At 47.9% G+C, this 27,716-nt stretch overlaps 1 protein-coding gene and 1 long non-coding RNA gene across 6 annotated transcripts in view; one reads left to right on the plus strand and one right to left on the minus strand.

Annotated features, from left to right (window-relative positions):
- Mef2d (myocyte enhancer factor 2D) overlaps window positions 1-6,467 on the plus strand; it is a 33,596-nt gene extending 27,129 nt beyond the window's left edge. For 4 of the 5 annotated variants that reach the window (XM_074047831.1, XM_074047835.1, XM_074047830.1 and 1 more), the window contains 3 exons: window positions 1,063-1,300; window positions 1,689-1,995; window positions 2,308-6,467. In XM_074047831.1, the coding sequence (XP_073903932.1) occupies window positions 1,063-1,300; window positions 1,689-1,995; window positions 2,308-2,319 (557 nt within the window). In that variant the 3' untranslated portion in view covers window positions 2,320-6,467. Of the gene's footprint in view, window positions 1-1,062; window positions 1,301-1,688 lie in introns of all 5 variants that reach the window. The other variant, XM_074047833.1, reaches the window with a different exon arrangement.
- Window positions 5,862-26,716, minus strand: LOC141413902 (uncharacterized). Its single transcript, XR_012438896.1, has 4 exons — window positions 26,397-26,716; window positions 18,700-18,800; window positions 6,553-6,705; window positions 5,862-6,429 (listed from the first exon to the last, which is right to left on the minus strand). It is a non-coding gene; the product is annotated as an uncharacterized lncRNA (long non-coding RNA).
- Between the last annotated feature and the right edge of the window lie 1,000 nt (window positions 26,717-27,716).

A 27,716-nucleotide genomic window follows, 5' to 3' on the forward strand; every position in this document is an offset into this window, starting at 1 on the left:
TGCCTTCTATGTGCTCAGTCCTCACAACAGTTGTGCTGTATACTGTAGGTAGAATCACTGCCCCCGTTTATAGACAGACATCACATGGCTGTAAGTAGAGGTAGCCAGGAATTTTGGCCTCATAGCTCGCGTCTCTCACCTCATTGCCATGTTGCAGAGGTAATACCATCTCCCTGAATTAACAGGGCTGGAGCAAATGACTCCATACTCACAGCAGAATGGCTTAGGTTGGAATGATCCAAGAGGGCACCCCCTTCCCAGTATGCCCTCCTGTTGTTACAGTGTGCATATCTGTGGTCCTCGGGAAGACATTTCTAAACTGCCCCAAACGGTATACAACATGAAGCTTCACAGTGCCGTGTAAATTGTGAATCATTTCACAGTTCTGGTGTTCTGTGGCAGTGCAGGACCACAGTGTTCTCATTAGGGTAGACAGCTTAGAAAACAGTGAGCACCCTTCATGGTGCAGCCTCACAGAACCTTGGCCCTGATGCTTCCTGCCTGGGCCCTGAAGCCCCTCTGCTCCAGGGTAATGACTGGGTAGCAGACATCCGTCATCTGTGTCTGTGTGTGCAGTTCAAGTCCCTGCTACTGTCTGCTTAAGCATGGACAGTCTTTGGACACATGAGGCCTCTGCAGAAGGTGGGATGGTAGTGCAGACTTGTTCCCCAGGCTCTGTTGGCCTAGTTTTCCCTGTAGCTCCTCACTGCCTCAGAAAGGCAACTGGAGACCTGACATGTGGAACGACGACAGACATGTTAGACCTTCCCTACTTACCTTTCCTCTCCTTTCTTTTTTCTCTTTTTTAAACTGTCAATATAAAAGTGATACCTACACGAGTTTTTCTTTTTTCTTTTTTAAGTTCAACACTATTTTAAAAACCACCTCTTTTCATCTTGTTAAAAAAACAGCATCTCACGGTTATTATGACTTGGATTTCTTTAAGTGCCATCTTCACTGAATTTTTATGGGGTTCTTGATTCTTCACATCTGCCTCACCTCTGAGGGCCCCATATCTGCAGTGCTCCCCCCAGGTTCCTCCTTACCTTCTCTCCACTGCAGATTACCAGTTGACCAGTGCAGAGCTCTCCTCCTTACCAGCCTTCAGCTCACCTGGGGGACTGTCACTAGGCAACGTCACCGCCTGGCAACAGCCCCAGCAGCCCCAGCAGCCGCAACAGCCACAGCCTCCACAGCCACAGCCACAGCCACAGCAGCCACAGCCACAGCCGCCTCAGCAGCCGCAACAGCCACCTCAGCAACAGCCCCACCTGGTCCCTGTATCTCTCAGTAACCTCATGTGAGTCCTCGGGAGATTTTTCATGGGAATTATCAGGGGGTGAGAAGCAGAAAAGGAGGATCCTCTGAAGAGAGCTGTCTATCTTCAGTGGACATGTGAGACTGTGTGGCAGCACTGAATCCCCTGTATAGGCCCAGGAGACTCACCTTGGGCCCCTTTCCCTAGCTAGTCAGAGGTGGGGGTGGAGGGTGTGTTGAGCACAAAAGATAAGATGAGATGGAACTAAATTATTATCACTTATTTCTCTTCTCCCCCCTTCATTTCACCCTCTATGTCTTGTGTCTCCCTCATCCCTCTCTTTTCTCTCTTACTCTGTCTTGTGACTCTTTTTTTGTCACTCACCCCTCTGTTTCTGTCCCCTGAACCCATCCCCATTGCCTGTCTCCAGCCCAGGCAGCCCCTTGCCCCATGTGGGTGCTGCCCTAACAGTTACCACCCATCCCCACATCAGCATCAAGTCAGAACCGGTGTCCCCAAGTCGTGAGCGCAGTCCTGCACCGCCTCCGCCAGCTGTGTTCCCGGCTGCCCGCCCTGAGCCTGGTGATGGTCTCAGCAGCCCAGCAGGGGCATCCTATGAGACAGGGGACCGGGATGATGGACGGGGGGACTTCGGGCCTACACTGGGTCTGCTGCGTCCAGCCCCAGAGCCTGAGGCTGAGGGCTCAGCCGTGAAGAGGATGCGGCTCGATACCTGGGTACTGTAGCATCACCCTTTGTGTCTACCAATGTCTGCTACACCCAGGGACTGCCCCATATGACCCCAACTCGTTTTCTGTCCCACCTGGGAGGCCTTGTGGCCAGGTAGCCCTTCTACCAAGCCCTTTTGGGGCAGCACCAATTCCCCTTTACCCTGCCAAAGACCCACTTCTCCCTCCAGCATCAGCCCTCTGCTCGATCCCCCACAGCTGGCCCTGCACTAGAATCCTGGTCCCATGGGAGAGGGAATGGGGTGCATAGTATAGGCTGGGCCACCCCTCACACCCCCTCTCCATCTCCTCTCTTCACAGACATTAAAGTGACGGTTCCCACTCCCCTCCTCTCAGCCTCCCCGATGAAGAGTTGACAATCTCACCGCCCACCCCTCCCTGTCCTGGGCTCCTCCCGCTCGACCCCCACTTCCTTTCTTGTGCTCCGTGTCCTGTTGACGGTTACATTTGTGTATAATTATTATATTATTATTATTATTATTATATTTTTTTTAATTTGAATTCTCGCTTTGGAGAGAGGGATGCTCGCATCCCTTTTCTTACCCCCCACCATTTTCACTGGTGGGGCCTCTCTTTTTTTGCGGGAAGGGGGGGACACTTTGCACGTTGTACACATATGCTGCAGGAAGGGGGTATGAGGGTCCGGTACGCCTTTGGGAAAGGACAGGTGCCGAGCCCTGCATGTGGAGCCCTCCTACCCCATCCCCAAGACAGAGGAAAGAACCAAAAAACTACCAAACAACAAACCCCATACAGTAGACTGAGATCCCAAAGCTGGCTTGATGGTAGGTTTGTGTTTCAAGGGGATTGTGAGGAGGCAGAGGTTCTCTGCTTCTGGGCTGTTCATGTGGCTGTGGGCATGTGGGGCCAGTACCTGATCCTGGCCCCTACACCCCTACACACAGCACTCACTGATCCCAGTGCATGCTGTGTCCCCAAGGTATGTGGGTGCTGGGAATCTGAGGCTGGGGCAGGGCTTTGAGGTAGGGGCCCCTCTGGAAGCACATTGGAGAGAAAGACAGAGCCATGAGGAAAGGGCTGAGGAGGGCAGAAGGGCTGGGCAAAGGGTGAATCAGGGTCCCTCCCCCCCCAGCTTTTTCTCTAAGATATACAGTGCAATAGCTCCCTGTCCCTCAGTTGACCCCAGCCCTACAAAGACAGCCACGCATGCAGGGAGATTGGGGAGAGGAGCTCTAGTGATGTGGCCCTGGAGCTGGGCCAGAGTTGGCCTCAACTTCCGTTGGGTGCCAAAGGGCTAGAGCCCTTTCATCCACCAGGCAGGTGTAAAGAGGAAATTTCCTTTGCCTTTTGTGCACACTTAACCCAGAGGAGTGGGGAGTGGACACCAGAATGGTGGTGGGGGAGGGAGGAGTAGGAGGTCCCTTACAGATGAGGTCTATCCATCCAGGGCCTTTCCCTAATTCTTCCTGGGCCTCCCCCAGCACCACCTCCTAGCTCCATCTGCTCCTGACCCACATCCCTGCTCTTGGCGCCCTCATTGTCTTGCTACCTCCTTGTACCCCCACCTCCAGGCCGCATCCACCTTCCCTCTTCTTGGCTACTGTAATTGTATATAGTGACCTTTGGAAAACGTTAGCAGTGTAACAGTCCAGGAAACTGGTTTTTTTTTGTTGTTGTTGTTGTTGTATTGATATGAAATGAGATTCTATTTTTGTCAAAGTATATTGTAATAATAATGACTCAAACGGCCTGTACTGTACAGACAAGATTCTTCTGCTGTTGTTCTTGCTCCCTTCCCTTCCCTTAGACAGCCCACTCTGCTGCCTCCTTAGTGGGCTGTGGGCAGGAGCCCAGGGGCAGTCCTAAAACCACAGGCTAGATTAGAAATCAAACTGGAGGGGGCAGGCTCCCAGCTTGCTGTCCTTCACACCCTCCCTCAGGGGCCTCGCCAGCGTGGGCAGGCAGATGGGCCTGCCTCCCTCCACACAAGTCCAATTCCTCTGCCCAAGGAGGCAGTGCTCCTTTGGGGTTTCCTCCCAGTTGGAAAGTACAGTTAGACAAGGCTCAGTTTTGTGGTAAATGACAGTCTTTGCCTGCCTTTGACCCAGCCTCTTGCAGTATTTTGACACTTGATTTGGGGAAGGAACCAGAAGCAGAGAGGGGTATGTGTCACCACACACATACCTAGTGTGTTCATGAGGGCATCTGGTATTTTTGTGTCCAAGTGTACCTTTGTATTTATGTGTGTGTGTGTGTGTGTATGGTTGCGTGGGCCCTTTGTGTGCCTCTGAGCCTGGCTGGGTGACTCATGAATCTTCGTGTGACTGGAGCTCTGAGAGCATCTCCAAGTCTGTGTGGCTGGATGTGTTTACAAAGGGACAGGTGGCGGCTGTTACAGTCCCACAGCCCTGGCTTCTAGCTCTGTGAACCCCCACTCCCATCTTCCCTTCTTCTTTACCTGTTTCTGCCCTCAGCTTGGACATGTTTGTACTGCTTTCAGAGGGGATTTGGCAGTCAGCCCTTTTTGCTTTTCCCCACAACCTACCTCTGCCAGGGCTTCCCTATAGTAGCCTTTGCCTCCACATCCACTTAGTCCCCCATCTTGACACACAGTTCCTTTTCCTGGAGCACTCCCCATGCTGCTGTCAGAGCAAAACTCAAGTCCTCTTCTTCCATGAGGCTTTGTCCTCAACTGGGTAGTAATCTTCCTTATTCAGTCTCACCCACCTGCTGACTTGGCAGGGATGCATTTTTCCAGCCTTCCCACCTCTCCCTGAGGTTCCAGAGGGAGTTTCAGGAATTGATAGGGTTGTGGGCTACAAGTGTAGCTCGTTAGTAGAGTGTTTGGCCTAGCATGCATGAGATCCTGGATTGATCCCCAGCACAGCATTTTAAAAAAAAAAAAAAAAAGAACTGATGGAACTTGATTAGGATTTTAAAAACGTCAGGGTGGCAGGGCACCAGTGGCTTACGCCTATAATCCTAGCTCCTCAGGAGGCAGAGATCAGGAGGATTGCAGTTCGAAGCCAGCCTGGGCAAATAGTTCTTGAGACCCTATCTTTAAAAACCTATCACAAAAAAAGGCTGGTAGAGTGGCTCAAGGTGTAGGCCCTGAGTCTAAACCCCAGTACCAGAAAAAAAAATTAAAAGAAGCCAGGGTGTACGTAATCTTGTGTACATGTGCTCCCCAGGGCCTTGCCTAGTGCCTGTCACATAGCAGGCATTCAATAAATGATGAATGGGTGAATGTTTGAATAATGGGTGCTCACTAAACGTCGAATGACTGGCCTTCTCTTCTCAGGCTATTTCTACCATTGTAAGTCTGCCCTCCTTTCTAGGCTAAGATTGGCCACCTTCAAACATGGGGGGGTGAAGGTAAAGGACCCTACAGGTGCAATATTCACCAGTTTTTTCCTCTCTGGGTCATGAAGGCAGATCTGGCTTTTGATTGCCATGTGTGGGTATGTGTGTGTCCTTTCTTCTCTGTCCCTGGAAGTAGGGAGTGATCTGCAAATGAATATGTGATATTTCTGCAATTCAGTATCCTGTGATTTCTCTTGGGAGTAGGGGCTACTGGCCTGCCAGATAACTAGGTCCCTGAGAACCCACACCTCAAGAGGGGACTTAATTTCTTCTTCCTCTCACAAGCCAAATTTGCTTCCACCCACTCCCCCCAAAAAACTGGTCATTTGCCAAAGTAACTACAGGAGTCATCCAATACCCCACCCCTCCCCAGGTTTCCCACAGCTTTCAGGGACAGTGGGCAAGAGGACCCCCACACACCTTAGTGGAACACACCATTTCCCCTCCCCCAACAGTGCACTCAATGCAGAGACTGACCCCTAACTCCAACCCAGCCCTCCCCATCCTGGACAGGAAGGAAATAATGCACCTTCTCTTACTGATTATTTATTTGTTGGAGAGACAGAAATGATGTAAAACTGTATCTAGAAATATCTATATCTCTATATATTTTTAACTGACTCTTTGGAATCCCCTGGGGGTATGTGGGGAGGGGGGAGTTTGGGTTTTCTTAGAGGCAAGGAGACATGGAGCCTGGGAACTCCTTGTTCACCGCCTTCTGCCTCTCCCCACCCCTAAGCAGTTAGAAGGACTGGGATTTGTATGGGTGAGGGGGTTGGGGATGTTCCATGGAGAATCTGGATTCTCTTCTCTACCCCATTCAAGTCCCAGAGGGAGGGAGGAAGGGAGGGAGGGGTGGGACAGGCCATGGAGGTGACCCACCCCCAAACCCGACAATCACCCACACTCCTGGGGCTCCTGGGTCCTGGGGCAGGGCGAGTCCAAGTGTGTGGCTGTTGATTTGTTTTCAATATTTCTTTTCGTGCTGTATGGTGATGCTTTCTTAGTATTCTTCACAATAAGAGAAGACAAAGTCCTCGAGATTCTTATGAGTTTTGTTTGAAAACTCTTTCACTATATTTGTTGTAAAGAGGTTTACTATTAAAAGAAAAAGAATACACGTTTCTGATACTTTGGCTTGGGTTTTGGTTTCTTTGGTGCGGCAGAGAAAGGGAAAGCAGGCCTGGGTGTCCCTGGCAGGGTGAGAGGGCAACACTTTACCTCAGTGGGGAAGGATGCTGGTGGTGGTTGTCAGTCTGCTGCAGGGGAGGTACTGCCAGGTGTCTCAGGTGAGAATTTCTTCCAGGTACTCTCAGAAAGATGCAGCCCCAGAACTAAGGAGAGGTTGTCCAGTTGGAAGCCCCAGGAGGAATCCTGGGATACAAGAAAAACAGAAATGCTGCCCAAGGTCAGGTTGGCTGAAAGCCTCTCAACAGAAACTTGCTTGGGCATGATTAATCACAGATAGAACCCAGTATACCGTGCACACAGTGTCCCCCTAGCAGGACACTGCCCCTGCTCTCACCTACCCCAAAGGGCCCCCACCTGGCGCCCTCTAGCAGAGGCAGGCTGCTTCTACCCCTGCCTTCTCACACAGCATAGCTGGGCCAAGGCCAGATAACAACTGTGGAGGACAGTGTGTCAGGCCTGGCTCGCTAATAGCAGGGTTTGGTCACCCCTCTGTTCCTGACTTGTGTTACCACTGCAGAGACAAAATGAGTGGGGGACCCATGCATAATGGCCAGAACAGTCCTACAAATGCCTAAAGTGTACACCCACATCTGTGGTTGTTGAACATGCAGCTGCTGTGAGCATACGGGAATAAGGCAAATCAAAGAACATCTTCCCAGCCTCGGGTTTCTTCATCTGCAAAATGCCACCAGCTGTGGCTGATCCTGCCTCCCTGCAGACTTCATCTCACCCCACTTTCAGCAGAGAAAGAACGGAGAACTGAACAAGAAGGGGTTAAGGAGATCCTGTCCTCCAGAGGAGGCTTGAGTACAGTTTCTAAGATGCCCTCCACTAATCCCTGCCTGGTCATGCCCTAGTGTGGTCCCTTCCCACAGTGAATCACGGTATGTGTGACCAATAAAAAAAGATGGAAGTGATGGTATGTGACTTCCAGTGCTAAGTCGTGACTTCTACCTATTTCTCTTTCACCATTTGCCCTGGGGGAAGCCAGATGCCAGATGCGGTGTGACAGCCCAATGGAGAGCCCCACAGAGAAGGAACTGAGGCCTCCTGTTAACTGCCATTTGAGTGAGGCCATCTTTCTCCCTGTCCTTATAGTTCCTGAACTTCCCCAGACATCGCTACAGGGAAGAACACCTGGGTAGGATGTACTCTTCAGCTCATGTGAGACCCATGGGGGGAAAGACTTTTCCTCTGAGGTGACCAGAACAGCCCTGACTGCTCATCCAAATCCTGAGCAAAACCTCTCTGTTCAGTACCTCTGCCTGGCCTGCCCTCCCTTCCCTGTAGCCATCTAGCCATGCGGTAAGCTTTATTTTGGCCCCAGATATTTCCTGTTCCCTTCCCCTTCCTGTGTTCCCAGTCCCTGTGTAGTCACTTGGGGTCGTTGGACTTGTTCTGGCCAATAGCTGTAAGGGGATATAATGTGCTTCCCTTGTGAAATGCAGCTGTACCCCATTCTCCGCGTGCTCTTTCCCTGTTGAGGGAATTGTGGAAAAACTGTCAATGTGAAGTGCCATGAGCTCAAAACAGCTTGGATTGCTAAACTGTCTTAATATACCAAAGGGGACTTCATGTGAATAGAAAATACATGTGTTAAGCCACAGAGATTTTAGTAGTATGGCTGTAATGTCACCTACCCTATCCTAGCAGATACAATATCCTTTTCACACGTAGACAGCCTTGAAGCCCTGTCCACTATGTAATAGTAGAGGTATGGCATAAAGATTCTGAACTTGGCATAGTCCAGAATGTATTCAACTAGTTCTGCAGCTCACCAGCTGTGTGGCCTTGGGTAGTTGCCATCTCCCTAAACCTCCCTATTTCTGTATAAGAGCTAACCACTGCCAGTTTCCTCTAACCTTCAGCTGCCCTTCTCCAATCCATCCTTCCCATCTTTGGCCTAGGTCTGATAGCTAACATCTCCTGGTTCTCCCCTGCTTACCACGTACAATACAAAGTCATTGGGCTTGCCCCCAAGCCTTCAAAGAACCAACAGAAATCTTCTTTCAGGCTTAGTCTGTGCTATTCCCTGTGCATCCCTTAGACGATAGGCAAACACTAGATACAGAGAGGAACAAAACAGTTCCTGCCTCTAGTGGACAGGAGACAAATGAGCCAGCAGTAACTGGGCTTTTGAAATGAGACAAGACATACCCAAATCCAAACTACTAGAGACCCGGAAGGCTTTTCAAGGAAGTGTATGAGCTAGCTTTTGAAGACATAGGAGTTTTTTGCGCAAGTGAGCACAGAGAAGGCATTCCTTATAGCTGGCATAACACCTAAGGTGTGAAGAGACAATAAGCTGTTTTTGTGGCACTGGGGTTTGAACTCAGGGCCTCCTGCTTGCACTCTATCACTTGAGTCACACCTTCAGCCCTTTTTTGCTTATTTTTCAGGTAGGGTCTTGCATTTTTTGTCTGAGGCTGGCCTCTGACCTCATTCTCTACCTATGCCTCCCCAATAGCTGGGGCCACAGGCACATACCACCATGCCCTGGAATGGGGTTTTTAGGAAATCAAATACTGTGATCAAAGGAATACCATATAGAGCTGGAGAAGTAGGCAGAAATGTCATGATAAAGGGCTTCGATTGTGAAGAATTACTTTATTCTGAAGAAGATCAAAGATTTTAAGGAAGAACATAAAGCTATGCATACAGAAAGCCGCCAGGAGTTTAGAAGACTAGGGGGTCTGGAAAAACTGCCAAGAGGACAGGTGGTACATGCCTGTAATTCTGGCACTCCAGGGGCCAAGACAGGAGAATCTTGAGTTCCAGGCCAGGCTGGGCTACATAGTAAGACCCTGTCTCAACAACAAAAACAAAGTTTCTGCTAGTGGAGGCTCCTTCTGAGTATAATGCTTTTGGAAGGACTACAACATTGAAGACAAGTGGCCTAGTCAGGATTCTTGACAAGTAGAAACAATGAGAGCCTAAACCCAAGGAAGGCAAGGACAGGGGGATGGATAGGAAAATGAATTTAGTAGATACTTAAGAGATAAACACTATTACTGTCTGTTAAAGACTAGAAAGTTAGGACTGGTTGGGCACTGGTGGCTCACACCTATAATCCTAGCTACTCAGGAGGCAGAGGTAAGGAGGATCGTGGTTCAAAGCTAACTCCAGGCAAATGGTTCTGTGTCCCTATCTCAAATAAAAAAACATCACAAAAAAGGGCTGGTGGAGTGGCTCAAGCTTGTCTGCCTACCAAGCACAAGACTCTGAGTTCACAAAAAAAAAAAAAAGTAGTTAGGACTGGGGCTGTAGCTTAATGACTGGGCTCTTGCCCAGCATGCTCAAGGCCCTGAGGTTCAATCGCCAGGATGACAAAAAGAAAAAAAAAAAAGACAATCTTAGTAAGAAGAGATTTATGAGCAACAATCTGCTCTACCAGCCCTATTTCTATCCTTGAAAACATTCCTTCCATTTAAGGTTTCATTTCAATTTTCACTCAGTGAAACTTTCCCTGATTTCCCCCCTCTGAAGTCCTGCCCAGCTGGATGTGATATTCTCCGATGAGGTGTGTCAGGAGTCTGTTCCTTCTTTATAGCACCTATTTCATTCTGTCTGGAGATGTAGACAGTACTTTCTACTACTAGACTGAAGGCGCCTTATCCATTTGTGTCGGGCTCAGTGCTTAGCACACAGTACGTAAGTGTTCAATGACGTAACATGAGATTAGTGCATGTGAAAGTGCACTTTATAAACCATGAAGTACTATAAACCTAAGGAATATTTTATTATTATTATTGTGCTGGGTAGGGGTACGTTATGGCATTTATAAAAGTTCTTACCATGTATCAAATATATCATACTTGAATTCACTCCCCCTCCACCACTCTCCTTTATCTTCCCCATCCCCCCATTCCTGGAATAGTTTCAACAGGTATCATTTTCCCATTTACATACATGTGTACACAGTAATTGCACTGTATTCACAATCCTACACCCCTTCTTCACCTCCTCCCCCCTCCTACTGAAGGAATTTCTTGTTTAAAATACACTCAAAGGGTACCAGGCTTGGTGGTTTAAACCTCTAATCCCAACTATTTGGGAGTTGGAGATTGGATCAGTGTTTAAGGCCACCCAGGACAAAAAGACAGTGAGGCCCCCGTGGTGGTGTATATCTATAATTGCAGCTACGCCTGTACTCCAGGCAAAAAGCTGGAGACCCTGTCCAAAATGCAAGGTAGGCATTGGTGGCTAGGGCCTATAATCCTAGCTACTCCTGAGGCAGAGATCAAGAGGATTGTGGTTGGAGGCCAGCCCAGGCAAATACTTTGCAAGATCCTATCTCAAAAATATACAACACAGAAAAGGGCCAGAAGTGTGGTTCAAGTGGTAGAGCATCTGCCTAGCCAGTGTGAGGCCCTGAGTTCAAGCCCTAGTGCCACAAAATATAAATAAAATTAATTAATTTAAAAAGAGCTAAAGCCAAAAAGGCACAGGGGACGTGGCTTAAGATGAGCACCTGCCTAGCAAGCTGGAGACCCTGAGTTCAAATGCCAGTACTGCCAAAAAAATTAATTAAATATATTCAAAAGGTATGGTAACCTTGTAGCTACTGTAGGGCCAGTTCCTGAAGGAGTGTCACACTTAAGGGACTAGGGCCCCAGTTTCCAGGGCTCAAATCAGTCCATAGAAGAATTAACACTGGATAGGCTCCTACGCCCAGAAAAGGTAGTTCTTAGGGCCAGAAGCAAAGGGCGTTCTCTGATTGTTTCCGCCAAGGAGGCCAGGCCAGTGCTCTGTAGCTTATGTTCTTCTGACTCACCCCTCAGTCCCATGGGCTGAATAACTTTTCCAGCCTTGTGATTGTGGAAATTTGTTTCAGGAACAGCGGATGTGGAAGGGACAAAGGGTGACCCCACCCCAGGCTCCAAAGTTGCTCCTTTTGGAACCAATACCCCTGTTTGTAGTTTTGTTTTGGTTTCCGGTACTGGAGTTTGAACTCAAGACCTATACCTTGAGCTACTCCACCAGTCCTTTTTTTGTGTGATGGGCTTTTCTGAGATAGAGTCCCGGAACTATTGGCTGGCTTCAAACCGTTCCTCCTGATCTCTGCCTTCTGAGTAGCTAGGATTAGGGCATGAGCCCTCACCTAACACGCACGCACGCACGCACGCACGCACGCCCCCAGCTGTTTGCACTCTTAAATCATTGTGTATCACTGCCTAGCCAAGAGGCACGTCGATGCCCCCTGCCCTATTTCACAATTGGTAAATCAAGAGTCCCAAAACAAAGAAGTGGCTCTGGGTAGCCCCTCATAGAGACTCCCACTGGGTTCTCCTAGCACACATCCTTGCTAGATCAAGTTCAGATCATCCTGGGGGAGGGGGTTCCAGGATTTAGTGCTATCAGTTGGAGTTAGATTCCCCTTACTTTGTACTTGCTCCACGAGTTTACACCTCTTAAGGGCCTCGCTGAGGAAGCTGTCTGGTCTGGTAAACAGGGTGACCGCCCACAATCACTCCTATTTAAGCGCATCAGCTACCACGTGCCCAATAAAAGCTAGTGGCGACACCACCCCAGAGGGGAGGGGAATGGTCGGCCTACGGGAGGTCACGTGCCCACCAGTCCCGCCACCCCCCCACCACACACACGTGACCGGCCACGGACGTGTCACCATCTCCAGTTGAGGCGAGGCTTGCGCCGGCTGTGACACCCAGTCCCTGCCCTGTCAGCCAGAGCCTGCCGGGGCAACAGAGTGGTTCCGGTTCAGAAAAAAAATCTCCATCTAAGGCGCAAGGGTGGAAGGAAGGCCAAGGGAAGTCAACAATAACTGGTTTCATTAACCTTTTCTACACCCTGAGTCCCCAGACTGAAGCGACCACAAAAAGCCAAAACGCTTCGGGCAGTGCCTGGCACACCGGAGGCGCTGAGAAAATGGGTGTTAGGTTACGAGCCCTCGGACACTGTTCTGAGGGCTTCCCTGCTGCCCTTCTGTCACTGCATGGTAAAAGAGGCGACGGCTCGGCAGCGGAGCCAACCGGTACTCCTAAACTCGCACACACTGCCAGGACAAACTCCCGGACCGCTCCATGCACACTCCAACAGCTCGGGGGATCAAAGATCCCCCAAGCCCCTGGGCGGAGGCAGCTACCCAGGGTCCTCCATTGGCTCTTCCAGTGATTGACGGTACCGTTAGCCAACCGCAGCCTAAACAAGACGCATGCGTACACGAAAGATGCAGCTTCCACAGGAAAAACCCAAAAGACGAACCAACTAATTGCTGCTGGGTAGCTCCCGACTTCAAAAAGGTGCGCATGCGTGAATCTACCCCCTTCCCCCCCACCCTTGGCCGCCCCTTTACCCCCAGCCCCTGCTCAATTTGCGGGGGAGTTAGCGCCCTCTGTCCTCTTGGCAGCTGTCCCCGACCTTCCGTCAGCACCTATATTGGGACATAGCGCTGCTTGGAAGATCCAGAAGAAAGGGAACTTTTTTTTTTTTTTTCTGAAGGATGGGTATGAGAGGATTAGCAGAAAAGACGGACTCAACTATCTAGAGGAGTCAGGCAGATTAGAAGAAGAAGAAATGGTGGAGACTGGAGAGTCCAGGGCTCTTCTAGAGAAGTAGCTAGCTCATGTTACCAAGAGTGCGTTTTGCCAGTTTTAAACTGGAAATCTAGATTTTTATTTAAAATAACATGACTTTTTTTAAGTGTTGGCAACCAATCCAGATTATTTTAAAACTTTGTGCAGGTCAAAAAAAAAAAATCCTACATCTCTTCGCCAGATTTTTTAACCACCAGTCTTTAATCTCTTTCCCACCCTCAAATTGTACATACTGCCCTGTGGTTGGAGAAGAGCTTTCTCTTTCTGCTCACATTGGTTCTACAATACCAATCCCAGCCTTTCTTGGTCTTCTAGGACTTACCCCATTATGTCCTCGCTCTGTTTTCACTTTTCCCTGTCTTCTAGCACCTTCCCCTCACTCTAAAAACTAGCCAAAGTGTTTCCACTTCCTAAAAATACTGCTCCATTGCCTGTATTCCCTCAAAGCACCTTCTAGAAAGTTCTTTCCTTTTCCCTTCTCTAATAATTTGTTGACAGAATCAAGTATTTTTGCTGTTTCCTCTCCCTCTCTTCCCATTATTTGTTGGTTTAACTCTTCAACTCGCTAGTCTGAGGTCAGCTTCTATCACCATACTGAAGCCTTTCTCCCCAGGGGAAAGATCTCTGTTGCTAAATTCGTTGACTCTACCCCAACTAGGTTAAATCCCTCACACTCAGAGTTCAAAAAATTAGCACCTAACTAAAAAAGTGTTCAAGCAATGTTTATTGAACCAAAAGGGAAAGAAAGAAGGATGGTCAGCCAGGCATGGTAGTGAACACCTGTAATAGCAGGACTCAGGAAGCTGACACAGGAGGCTGGCAGATTCAAGGCCATCCTGGGCTACACTGTGAATTTGAAGTCAGTCTGAGTTACATAGCAAGACCTTGATTCAAAACAAGAAGGAAGTGGTGGAGGAAGGGGAGAGGAGCGAAGAGGAGAAAGAAAACACTGGAATATTTGTAGGTAAAGAAGACAAAACAAACTAGGTGCTGGTTGCTTACATCTCTAATCCTAGCTACTCAGGAGGCAGAAAGCAAGGGGATCACGGTTAGAAGCCAGCCTGGGCAAATAGTTGGTGAGACCTTATCTCAAAAATACCCAATGCTTGAGAAAGGGACTACTTGAGGGCGCCCCATCAGAGGCAATGAGAGAACTGGAAAAACAGCCAATTAGAGAGATTGGTGGGCAGTTCAGAAGAGATGAGACTTCTCTTCCTGTGAAGTAGTCAGGAGGGCTAGAGGTCCTGAGTTGGGAAGAGGCAATGTGAAAGAGCTGTGCATTGTATGTACACTGCAGAAACGAGTCGGTTTCCATTGATGAGGTGGTGTAGTAGATCACTAACAATCTAACAGACATTTTTTTTGCTGGCTAACTCCCTTTCCTTTGCACACTGTAAGTACGGTGATTTCTAAGGCAGTGAGGGTGGGGGAGTCTTTGGCTGTGCTCTCTTTTTTACTCCTTTTCAGGGCAGTACCATCAAGTCCTGAGGTTTAAGCAAACTTTAAATGCAGATGACTCCCAATCCATGTCTGTAGCCTAAATCTCTCTCTTGAGCTTCAGGCCTGTCTATCCAGCCACCTGTGTGATATGCCCCAGGGCATTTCACAGGCTAAATTCAATAGGAACACAATGTCTTTAGCACCAAAAACATTAATTTTTCCTAATTTCTTTGTCCTAGCTAATGGTTACATTGCTTTCCCAGCAGATCAAGTCAGGTACATCTCTCTCCCTCCCTCTCTCTTTCCAAATGTGTGTGTGCAGCTCATGTGTGTAGGTATGTAGGTAGGTGTGTAAAAGAATATGAACATACTTATATTTTGTGTATTATGTTTTCTTTTTTCACTTACTAATGTCATGTTAATTTCATCATATCAATAAATACTTTTCTACATTTTAGTGGCTACATAGTATTATCTTCTACCCACTCACTATTACAATTTGGATCTGGAATGTCCCCTAAAGACTCGTGTGTGTGTGTGTGTGTGTGTGTGTGTGTGTGTGTGTGTGTGTGTTACCGGGGACTGAATTAGGGCCTCCCACTTGATAGGCAAACACTCTACCCTTTGAGCCATGCACCCAATCCTTTGCTTTTAGTTTGTTTTCAGACAAGGTCTTGAGCTTGCCCAGACAGGCTTTGGACTGCAATCCTCCTGCCTCAGTCTTCCAAGTAGCTAGGATCACAGGTGCACAACCATGCCCAGCTTATTTCTAAGATAGGATCTCACTAACTTTTGCTGGGGCTGGACTCAAACTGACACTCTCCTGTCTCTGCTTCTGGAGTAGTTGGAATTATAGGCATATGCCACCCACACCTGAGCCTTCCAAAAACTCATATGTTAATGGCCTGGTCCCCAGTGCAGCAGTGTTCAGAAGTGATTGGATCATGAGGGCTATATCCTCATCAATGGATAAATCCATAAATGGATTTGTAGCTGAATGGATTACTGGAAAGTGATGGAAACATAGAAGAAGGGACCTAGTTGAAGGGAATGAGTCTTTGGGGGCTATATCTTGTTTTCAGTTCTCCCTCTCCCTCTCCCTCTTCCCTCCCCATCATGCTCTGCCTCACCACAAGCCCAGAAACAATGGAACCAACTGACCATGGACTGAAACCTCTAAAACCATGAACCAAAATAAATCTCTTTTTGGGGTTGTTTATCTCAGATATTCTGTTGCAACAATAGAAAGCTAAAACATCTACTTTATTTCACTACCTTATTGGAAATTTGATTTGTTTGCTATTATAAATAGCAAAATAAATGTAAATATATCTTAGAACTCAAAATGGAGTCTTTTTTTTTTTTTGGTGGTACTGGGACTTGAACCCAGGGCCTTTTGGTTGCTATCCAGGCACTCTACTACCTGAGCCATCCCTCCTGAAAATGGAGTTTCAGAGGGTCTGGACTATTTCTTAGCTACCTTTGTGTCTATACAAATGTTATCTCCCCTACTAGGCAGTATCCAAAGTAGGTACACAGGGGACTGGGGATATAACCAGTGGTTGCCATGCAAGAGGTCCTGGGTTCAATCCCCAGGAGAAAAACAAAACAAAGCAAAGTAGACATGTATAATGTCTACCTAGGTATAACGTCTACCTTTTAGTTTGACTGATTTGAACTAGTCAAAGAAACATGTGGCCCATTCTGTTCTTGTTAATCCTTTAACTTCTGCATTCCAGGCTTTATCAGGTGAGTTGTGGAGAAACACAGAATTCTGAACTAAATTGCCTTATTAGAGGAAGACATTCCTGGGAGCTGGAATACAGCAGAGATACCCCTAAGAAAAGAAGCTATTTTTTTCCATTGGACTCTGACATAAACAAACTCTGCCTAATTAACCGAGAGAGTTCTGTTCTGAATGCTGAGTATAGGAAAGCAGTGTTTCAGGCTTTGAAGTCCAAGGAATCTTGGCTCAAGCCCAGGCCACTCACTGCTGTGTGACTCAGGGCATATTGCCCAGCCTCTCGGAGTCTCCGTGAGACTTCACAGATGTGTGAGGATGAAATATAATGCAAGTAAAGCTCTTAGAACAGTGCTTAGTAAGGATAAAGAGCATAATAATTGTAAGAAACTATAGTGATTGTAGGAATAAATACCTTCGATCCAGTTTTATCTATTTATACCCCAGTGGAATGTGTCTGCCTTTCTGGAAATCCACATCAGTGCAGATTAAATGACACTGCTTTCTAGTCTCCCTTCCTCGCCCAGCTCATTGCCCAGCCCCTCTCCTTCCTTGTTCTCCCCTCACTGCAGAAAAGCACAATGCTGTAGCCTGGTATGACCACCGGGAGGAGCATTTATGCCATAGAAGGTGGCCTGCCTGGCAGGAAAAAGTGTCTCCTGGCCACATCTCCCCTCTGGAGAGAACTGCTTGCAATGTGTTGTTTCATGGTGACACTGCTGCCATCTTCCCCTCCTTCTGACAGGCAGCATGGAGCTCTCTAGTTCCAAGTTTCCAACAATCTCCTTTTGGACAGCCTGCTCTAAAGGACAGATCCTAACGGGAGCCAGGAGGCAATTTGTCTTTGAATCCCTGTTCATCAACCACTTGATTTTCTATAGCCTCAGTTTCCTCACCAACAAAGAGGAAAGAATACCTGCCCATGAGCCTCAGTCAGGGGCTATAAAAATGAGATCCTTATATATATGTATTGATACTTTGTGAGCTACAAAGTACAGGACGGGTTAGACCTTTTTCTATCTCACACCTCATCCTCCTCCCTCCTGCCGTCTTCTCCATGGATGCTCTCCACTCCCTTCAGCTTGTGCCTCAGGCTGGAGACCTCTGGGGAGGGGTTCCAGAGCACCTCATCTCCATTTCTGCCTAATTCAGGGAAAGAGTGTGAACCATAACAAGAGGGATTGGGACATCAAGAGGAGCAAGGCTGAGCTGGCTGCCGGCGGCTCACGCCTGTAATCCTAACTACTCAGGAGGCAGCGATCAGGAGGATTGAGGTTCGAAGCCAGCCCAGGCAAATAGTTCCTGAGACCCTATCTCAGAGAAAAAAAGAAGCAGAAAACCCTTCACAAATAAAGGGCTGGTGAAGTTGGCTCAAGGTAGGCCCTGAGTTCAAACCCCAGAACTGCAAGAAGAAGAAGAAGAGGAAGAGGAAGAGGAGAAAGGCTGGAGCCTCTTTTCACAGAGAGATTAGGACAGAGAGGGCTGTGAACAGTATGACAGCAGAGATTTCTAGAAAAAAGCAGAGCCATACAGCCATGAGCCACTACAGCTGACCAGTGGGAGGGATTAAAATATTTTTGCTGAAAGATTGAGTGAATCAGTGAATAAAAGAATAAATGATCTTTAGCACTGCAAAAAAAAATAATAATACATGAGTCTGAATGAATGAACTCATGGTCCATCCTAAAGTACAGTATTTTAAGGTCTTAGACACTAGGTGGCAGCACAAGGCAATAAACCAAGAGACCACAGACACTGAAAAAAAAAAAAAAAAAGACGGGAGAGAGCCAAGAACATACTACCTAGGGTTTCTTTTCATATTGCTTCTGGAATTGGAGTCCTCCAGCTCTCAAAAGGATATAAGAAAGGGAAAAATTGGAACACTGCATGAGAAATCTGAATTAGGAGGCATTTAGACAGGGTCCCCAATCTAGACTGACTGGGGAAAGCACAAAGCAGCAGGATGTTTCTTAAATCAAATAATGGTACTCTGGGGAAAGTTACTGCCTCACTCATTCCTGCCTTGGAGCACCTCAGGGTCCTCTCCTCCAATTTCTTCATAGAGTGAGAGACCATAGCCTTTCCAGCAAGGTAGTACTCGGGCTCTGTCACTAAGGGAACTCTTCATCTTATCCTTCGATCATATGTTGATTCATTGCTGGAGGAAAGAAGTTTCCTCCAAAAGCCGGGGCTTTGGAGTAAATCCTGTTGCAGCTAGGATACCCTAAAAAGCCTCGTACGTATTGCAAGCCTTCTATCATAACACAGTGTGGGGGTGTAGTGGGGGGAGATGCCACCTTTCCTTAGCTTCACTCTCTGTAGGGTTTGTAACTCCAAACAAAATCCCCCTTTTCTGGACCATTTTTATTCCTCCTGATGCACTGTTCAGTGTCCCTTTTTAGCAGCTGCCCGTGGACATGCAGTCCAACAATGTCCTCCTACCTTTCTTTAGCAGAGTAGAAAGCAAGTCACTATCCTGTCCTCTCTCTCTCCCACGGGTTGTGATTCCTGATCTTCCCTGCTTCCTCTGGTCTCATGCCTTCCTATGGTGGAGAACAGGAAGTAGTGAACATTATGCTTCTCCTAACAAGTCCTGTAGCACTTGCTATCTTTATAATAATACGTGTAAAGCACTTAAAATAGAACACCTGATAATGTCAGTGATTTCATTGCCACTTAGAAATACATGCGGTATTTTACAGCTTACAAGAACCTTGACACATGTCATCTCTTTCCATCCATCCATCCACCCATCCACCTATTATACAGATTTTTATCAAATGCCTATGCCCAGCCTTCTTCTGGCCACTTGGTACAAAAATGGGCATGATCCCTACCTTCGTGGAACATTCAAGGAAGCATATGGTTTTTAATCACCTGACCCCAAACAATTCCTTCTTCTATAGCTTTGATGAATTGCCATTCATGAATCAAACATTTTATTTGGTCTTTTTCTTGTGGTTTGCACATTTTTCTTAACACCCTGATATAACCTGTTTCCTTCTTATTCCTGGTCACAGATTCTTCTCTTGCACCATTAAATTTGTCCCTCTTCTATACAGATGGCCCATCCAATACTTAAAGGCAGATATCAGGACTCCAGGATCCATACTGGAGGTTGAGCTCAGAGCTAGGCAGACACTCTATCACTTGAGCCAAGCCTCCAGCCCAGACATTCTCTCTCTCTCTTTTTTTCTTTCTTTTTTTTTTTTTTTTTTTTTGTGGCTCTAGGGCTTGAACTCAGGGCCTCCACCTTGAGCCACTCCACCAGCCCTTTTTTTGTGATGGGTTTTTTTGAGATAGGCTGTCATGAACTATCCGCCTGGGCTGGCTTCAAACCATGATCCTCCTGATCTCTGCCTCCTGAGTAGCTAAGATTACAGGTGTGAGCTTCCAGTACCAACTGCCAGACATTCTTTTTTTAAGAATCATTTGAAGTATTTTGTCTATGGGTCAGGCACTTTAGTAGGTCTTTTCATGTCATCTCGTGTATCCATCACTACACTATGCAGTAGGCATCATTCTCATTTTTACTGATATGGAAAATGAAGATAAGAGGGGTGGAAGAAACTGCCGCAGCTCTATGCCTCTTATACATGGCAGGGCTGCTCGTGAGTTTGGCTAGTCTTCTCAGTGCTCTCTGGTATGTGTCAGCCTCACTTTAGATGGAGCCAGTCTGAAGTTCGGGAACATTTGCCACCTTTCTTGGTCTGGGTGATTCATCCCTCATAGATCAACGTTAGATCTCAGCAGTCACATCACGTCGGGGCTCAGAATGCACTTGTGGTTACCTACCTATCAGAACATCTTCCAAATCTGCGTTATCATCAAGCATGCTCACTCAGTCTTGTTTTCTCCTACATCTTGCATGTTCATACCACCCAACTCATGTCACTTCCTTGAGGAAATTCCAACTGAGCTTGACTTTTTTTTTCTTTTCATAAAATTTCTTCTCATCTTTTTTCTTTTATTTCTTGTTTCCTTCTCTCTTCTTTCTCCTTCCTTTCTTCTTCTTTCCTTCCTTCTGTCCCTCCCTCCCTCTTTCCTTTCCTCCCCCCTTTCTCTCCTCTCTCTCTCTCTCTCTCTCTCTCTCTCTCTCTCTCTCTCTCTCTCACACACACACACACACACACACACTTCCCAACAGAATCTCAGACAAGGCCCTCCTGCCTCAGCAACCCCCCATCCTGGGATTATGAAGTGCACCACTACACCTGGCTTTCTCCATAGAATTTCTACCAATATTTGTATCTGAGTAGTAATTTGTATCCTTGTTTTTACTCTTCACTACATAGGGGTATCCAGCAAACAATTGTCAAATGAGCAAATGTAGTAGCTGGAAAATTAGCATTTTGTTTCTAAACACAATACTTTACACATCCTTGTTAAATCTCTTGAACAAATCCTTCCTAACCTCTCCATGACTGGGGGGTCAATCCCTGCTCTGTCTAGCACAGCGCTCTGTCCCTCACACCAGGAACTGAACCCCGTTCAGGGTTTACAGCAGTCCTATGAGGTACACAAGGTCTTTGTTTCACAAACATGCAAGTGAAGAGCCAGAGTGGGAAGGAATCATACCCTTGCAGGTGCAAGGAGCAAATACTGGGACGGGTTCACACTGAGATCTTCCCTCCTGACCCGGGAAGCCTGCTGTTTGTGCCCTCACCTACACTGCCTTTCTAACGTAAAGCATGTGTCTCTTCTGGGAATCAGGTGTGCCTGGGGCAGTCACCCCAAACAGTCCTTTGGCAGAGTTGGGCTGATGGTTTCTGTAGATCGCCTACAGTCCCTTTAATTTCTTGAGCAGGTTGAAGGGCAGAATGGTGTAGAAGTGGCCAGGAGGGAAGGAATGAAGGAATCTGGGAAAAGACTGGCTATTCCTTGCATGTGGAACTCGATTTCTCCTACTTCCTCAGAAATAACTCTCTTGCTTCCTTTAAGTCTTTTCTCAGTGACACTCTACCCGTACACTGCTTCATAGTTCATTTATTTTCAATAGTGGTCACCAACTCGATATACAATGTGCATAGTTTAATTCCCCAAACCCAATTTGTGCATCAACCATCCCGGTTTTAGGTATCTACATTCTGGGAGATCTTGGACTGGAAGGTGCTGAACCTCCCTTCCCAGTTTTCCAAGAGGACAAGTGTGAACAGCCCACGAAATAACTTTTAAACAAAATCAAATTAGTGTTTATATGGATTTTCAGGTCCCTTTTCCCACAGTTCTGCTAAGGGAGGGATGAAAGATAGATTTCAATAATTATTTCCCAACAGTCACAGGTGGGAAAAACTAAAAAAGACTAGAACAAGATCAAAAATGGGTGGGGGCTAAGGTGGCCTCAGGGCAGAGACGGCACTGACAGCCTGTCCCACACCTCCACAGGGGGCTGATCCCGAGAGACCCCCAGAGCCCTGGGCCCGCCCCTCTCCACGATTCCCATCATCGCAGACTTCAGAGAAGAATGCAGGTCAGGAACATAAGTGACCTTTCACACCTCAGACAAGCTAAGTTTGTTTTCTCCTTTTCTGTCCAGGCCGCAGCGGGAGGGAGGGGAAATGGGATGGGCCTTGTCGAACTTTCTCCCACTACAATGCCCCAGAGGAGGTGAAGTGGAGGGAGTAAAGGATCTATTTATTTTGGCTCTGGAGGGACAATGTAAGCAGATGGTCTTTGATGGGATTAGCGGCGTAATCTCTAAGACCCTGGTAAATTGGAAAATGATCCATTATATTCCACCAACCTTTGGCGGCTTCAGCTCCTGGGGAGGGAGGGACAGGGCCCTGGGGCACCTTGTTAGAAAGGACCCCCCTCTGGGAACAGCCCAATCCTGCCAGAGACTTTGGGAAGAGGTTAGTTAGCAGCGCGATGCAAACCTCTCTCCTCTTGAGAGAGCGCAGAATATAAGAATTCTCCCTGGGCCCTTCTCAGGGCCTCATTTTCCTCTTCCCCCCCCCCCTCTTTGGGATGTGCTGGGCATCCTCACTGTGGTCCTCTGCAGCCAGCCCTTTCCATTCCTGGATGTTCAGGGGACTTTAGTGAGACAGTGTTACGAAATCTCTCCTTTCAGAAAGCCAGAAAATTCTTAGAATCGAAATTCCGTCCGCCTGAAAGCAGTCTCCATCCACTTCCCATCCCCTGGCCTCCAACACTAGCCTAGTTGACCTCTTCCACTCTCCACTACTCCCATGACAGTATGCAGAGCCCGGGGGAGGGCACAAACTGCTACTGGGGCTAGGGATTGGGAAGGTGGAAGACGTGAGGAAAGGGAGGTAAGGTGCTAATGAACCACTTATCCCAAGCCTCCACACTCTCAACTCACCCTCTCTTCCCCCCAAGCGCTCCAGGCCTAGCCTCCCCTACATCTCTAGAATGTCAGCCTCCAAGCCGGGCTCTTGAGAGACCCCTTCAGTAAGAGGTGTGGTGCATAGGTTGATTCATCTAAGTATTTGCAGTACTTTTAATATGACATTTTGCCGTTTACAAAGAAACCTTAATGTACAGAACTTCATTCAGATCTGCAACAACTGAGTGAGGAGGGCATTGGAAAGATTGGAAAAAAAAATTCACCTACGGTTGGAGATTTGCTTAAGGTCATTTTAGTTCAGTTTAGTAAATTGACAGAGTTAGGACTGAAATTTAAATTCCACGACTTTTTTCCCCTTCTCCAATCTGCAATCTTCCTCCTGCAGTCACATGAGACTACACACACACACATACACACACACACACACACACACAAACCACACACTTCCTAGCTTTATTCTCCCTCTTTCCCAAGTACACAAACATACTGTGAACACTATGTATGTCTACTTCATGTGTTTATAATCTGTATAAATAGGATAGTGTTGTTTATCTCATTCAACTTTTAGCCTTTTCACCCAACATTGTAGTATAAAATCTATTCACGTGATAAATACGAGTCTAAATTTTCCCTTTCATTTATTTATTTCAGCATTTAAGTCACTTCTCAAACTTTGTTGTTGCAACCATTCTTGAGCAGGCATCTAACTTTGTATTAAATCTATAGATTTGATTTGGTGTATTAAAAACCAAGCATAATCAAAATATGTATTTTCCATATGTAGAATCTCCACAATTCTCTGAAAATAAATCCATAAATAAGGAAAGTGAGGCATGGACAGACACAAAGGCTGTACAGATAAACTAACAGTTCCAAATAGAAATTCAACTTTGGGGCTGGGAGTATAGCTCAATGGTGTTAAGCCCTGGGTTTGATTCTCAGCACACCAAAAAAGAAAGGAAAGAAAGAAGGAAGGAAGGAAGGAAGGAAGGAAGGAAAGAAGGAAGGAAGAGGGGAAGGGGACTATGGCTGTGGTTCAAGTGGTAGAGTGCCCACCTAGCAAGCCTCAGACTCAGAGTTCAAGCTCCAGTAATGCTCCCCCCAAAAAAGAAAGAAATTCCAACACTTTGGAATGGATTAGTTTTAACCATAAAAGATGAAGCAGATAACTAATGAAGACACCAGGAGGAAATTGGGTCATACAATATTTTATTTCAGGCCATTTCAATGCATTAAGGGATGTTTATTTCAGTGTCATTAAAAAAAAAAAAAGAAAAGAGCAACACTGTGTTTTGTGTTTATTTATTTGAGATAATTTGAGGCTCACCCAGGATTCAGAGATTGGTTTCACTGGGAAGGGAAGAGGGAAGAGGCAGGAAGCACAGCTATTCATCCCCACCCTACACACTCTCCACCCCAAATAGGAAAATCAGAAGGTGCATACATTCCTGAATTGAAGGAAAAGCAACTGTTTCCTATGGTCTGTGAAAGCAAGCAGGCAGGCTCTGGGTGTATTAAATCCCTGAGTTCTTACCACCCCCCCAAGGGAAGTAGGTTTCCTCTCCTTGTCGGTTCAGAAGGAGGTCATAGCGTATGTTAGAGTCACATCGACAGTGAAGACAAGGGACTGCTGGCTTTGACAGTGCTTTTCCCAACACCAGTACCTTCCCTGAAGCTGCCGGGCCCTTTGTCCTTCCCTTCTGCCAGAGCACCCTGCCTGGCTATTTTATTTACCTCTGGGCCGGGCTCTCCAGGGACGCAAGCCCTCTGCTCCGGATTTTCCTGAGCCTCTCCTAAGAAGCAGCCCGCTCTTCATCTCCCACCACCAAAGCTGAGACTTTCTCTCGGGTTGATCCACAAACTTAATACCCAGTGTGTGATATTTTACCAAGGACGGAAAAGGGCGGAGGAAGTGACCCTGCCAAGCCCACAAAGCCGTTCGCGGAAGCCCTTTTGCCCACCAGTCCACGGATGGGTAGGAGTTAGAGAGGCTGGGGGCACTACTTGTTCTGGTTCTGGGAGCGCAAAATGACCTTGATCCCTACACTCACGTCAGCCCAGGCTTATTAAGATAGGTGGGATCTGGCCAGGACCAGCCTCTCCCAAGGGCGCGTTTCCAGAAGCGGTTCCGCGCTGGGATCTGGAGGAAATCGGTTTACCGAGTCCTTCACCGAGGCACTTTCTTTGTGCCCCACAATGTTGCAGCTTCCACACCGCCCCACATGCCCTCCATCCCCTTTGCCCGACTTTGAGACCCTTTGTCAGGGTCGGTGAGGGGGGAGATATTCGGCAACTGGGGAAGAAAAGGAAATGCTAGCTGCCCGGTCGAGGGGAGAAAGCGTCTACGACCAAACCCCAAAGGGCCGACTGCTTCTTTCACCGTCCGTTGCCATCTCCCTTTTCCTTTATTTATCCCTATTTTTCCTCTGCCGGCCTCCCTTCCTTTGTCGCCTGCCTCGCTCTTAGTCCTCTCTATTTCCCATTCTCTACACGCCGCCTCCCACCCCGCGCACCATAGCTTCCCTCTCGCCCAGCTTCTCCCGGTTATTAATTATTCAGCCCCTGGCCCCGCATGGTGGCTGGCACTGGCCACCTGGAGTTTGCGCGCGGAGGAATGCCATCCCTTCCCGCCGGACTAGGGTCCTGCGCGCGGGTGGGGATGGGGGCGCCTTCGGCAGAGTCTCCGCAACACTCTCGGCTCGCCGCGGCTGACCCGAGCTAGGGTCTGCCCCGCGCCGCGAACCCAGGAACACAGTCTTACATGTAACTACCAGCCAAGGATTCCGAACCCTAGAAATGATCCCGAAAGGGAGCTGGTTAGAGCGTCAACCTTGGTTTCCTTTCCCTGGGTTAGGTTTGGCGCAGAGGTGGGGGGCAGAAGTGGCTCACTGTGTCGCCCAGATCCTTGGTGACCCGCTGCCAGCAGAGGGATAGGAGCTAGCTGGCGGTCCTGCGGGACTCTTCGTGCGAGCCGGGTCGGGATCCGCGCGGCGAGCCTGGAGGCCCCGCACTTGGGATCAGCGCTCCGGGCCCCAGGCTCCAGGCCGCCGCGTCGCGCCGTCTAGGGCCCCTTCCCCTCCGGTGCTCCCCTGCCCTTTCCCACTTTGTCTTCTTTTCTTTTCTGTCATTTAGTTTAAACCTTTAATGCCTTCGGTATGCATCCTTATTATTTCCTTTAGCATTATCATATAGCTTTTGTTTTGACGTTTTATTTATTTCAAAGTGGATTTTGTTTTTCCTTCTTACTCGATTCTCTGTTTTTCTGCTCTCTTCTCTCCCGGACTCTTCTTTCATTTCCTCTCCTTCATGTGCCAGCGGCCGTGCGGCTTTCCAGGAGAGCTGCGTCCTCGATGGGCCGGCGGGTGCGAGGGGAGAGTGAGCGATCGAGGGTCTCCCGCGCACCTCGCCCTTATCTCCCAGCCCTCTGGGTGCCGCCCGGAGTGTCCACGGCCCGCACCTCTGCAGAGCATGAAATTTGTGGAAAGCGGGAGCCCAGCCGCTGCCGCCAACTAGAGCGCCGGAGACCATGCAGGGACCCACCCGATCAAATCCGCCCTGGGGTAGGCAGAGACAGACACACATGGGACTTGCGGAACTGCAGACCATCGTCCACAAAGCCCACCCCACACGGAGTTACCCTGGAATCTCACAGCCAACTCAAGGGAGTATGTACAGCACACACCACATCAACAAACACCAGCGGATGGCACAGAAGAAGCCCAAACTACACACAGAACGTGGACATATACATCATCACGGTGCACATACACCAACCAGCACACATATGATTGCACACTGCAGATAGCCATGAGGAAGATTCATATAAACTTACTTGCACCCACTCAGCGGCTCAGCGCGATTTCAGCGCGAACTCAGTGCATCATAGGGGTTCTGGGGAAAGAAGTCAGCAGTATGGGAAGGGGACCTGTCTTTTCTGACCAGCGGACACAGCAGTAAGCCTAGCACGCATGTCCACGCACTGGATTCAGTACCTCTTGCCCGGTCTGAGGTTGCAGGAGCTCCAACATTTGGCTGCTCAGGGATGCAGGCAAAATCTCAGAGCCTGAGCCCCAAAAGTGAACATCAGGCCTAGAGAACCCTACGTGAGCAGACAGAAACCTGCACTGCACCAAGAAATGCAAGGTGTTACAGAGCAGCGACACGTGGGTCAGTATGGATTCCATCCTACATGTGTCACTCTCAGTGCCAGTGTTTGGCCAGGTGCCGGTGTAGAGACTTATTTATGTGGAAACAAGCATATGTATATGGTTTTCAGGGGAAAAAAGTATGCGTTTGTACAAATACCAGTGTCAATATACACCTAGGGAGATGTAAAGTAGAAAATCTTTTTCCAGCTTGTGGATATTGTTATTAAGCTGGTGTGCTAGTCCATGCCTCTGGCAAGGTCTGGTTGCCTTTCCAGGACAGAGGGAGCTCTGTGGTGAAGCTGCTTAATAGGAAAACCATATATATCTGATACAAAATCAAGCCACCAACAAAGGGATTTAGAAAAGGACCCCGGGGTAAAGGCCTAGAAGGTGCCCTCCATAGCAGCAGTAAAAGTGGTGACCAGATATACCTGGCACATGACAGAGCCGGTCTGCAAGCAGTTCTTGGTGCACACAGTAAAAACGAAAATCTGTTCACAGGCAAATGCGGACCTGCTCCACACACAGAGAGGTCCTGACAGCCAAGCCCAGCAAGAGACAGACAATGTGATCACAGATTGCTATAGAGATGAATTTGATAGAAGATGAAGTTATGTGCACACACAGAGCTCCATAAGTTTGGACCTTAATTGTTGCGCAGGAGAACTACAGAAGTAGAAGAGTTCCTAGATCAAAAGAGAGAGAAGTGCTGGCAAGTCCCCATCCTAGAATGTCAGGCGAGTCTCTCTGGGGCAATGGACATCTAATTGTCCAATGAATCCAGATTATTACATGTGTAGAGCAATCTGCCTGGTAAAGTTGCAAATCTATGCTCCAATTTCTGGACTTAGCTTGGAAGAGAAAGGGACAGGAATGAGGGCCATATTCCAGGTCTCTCTGTGGGATGGAGAACCAAAAGCTTGGCCTCTGGGGCTATTTTATTCCTGTCATTCTTTGGGTTTCTGGTGTGTCTCAGTACCTCTCTCTCACCTTTGCAGGCCACT

Source organism: Castor canadensis, chromosome 11, assembly GCF_047511655.1.
Source record: "Castor canadensis chromosome 11, mCasCan1.hap1v2, whole genome shotgun sequence".
Lineage (NCBI taxonomy): Eukaryota > Metazoa > Chordata > Mammalia > Rodentia > Castoridae > Castor > Castor canadensis.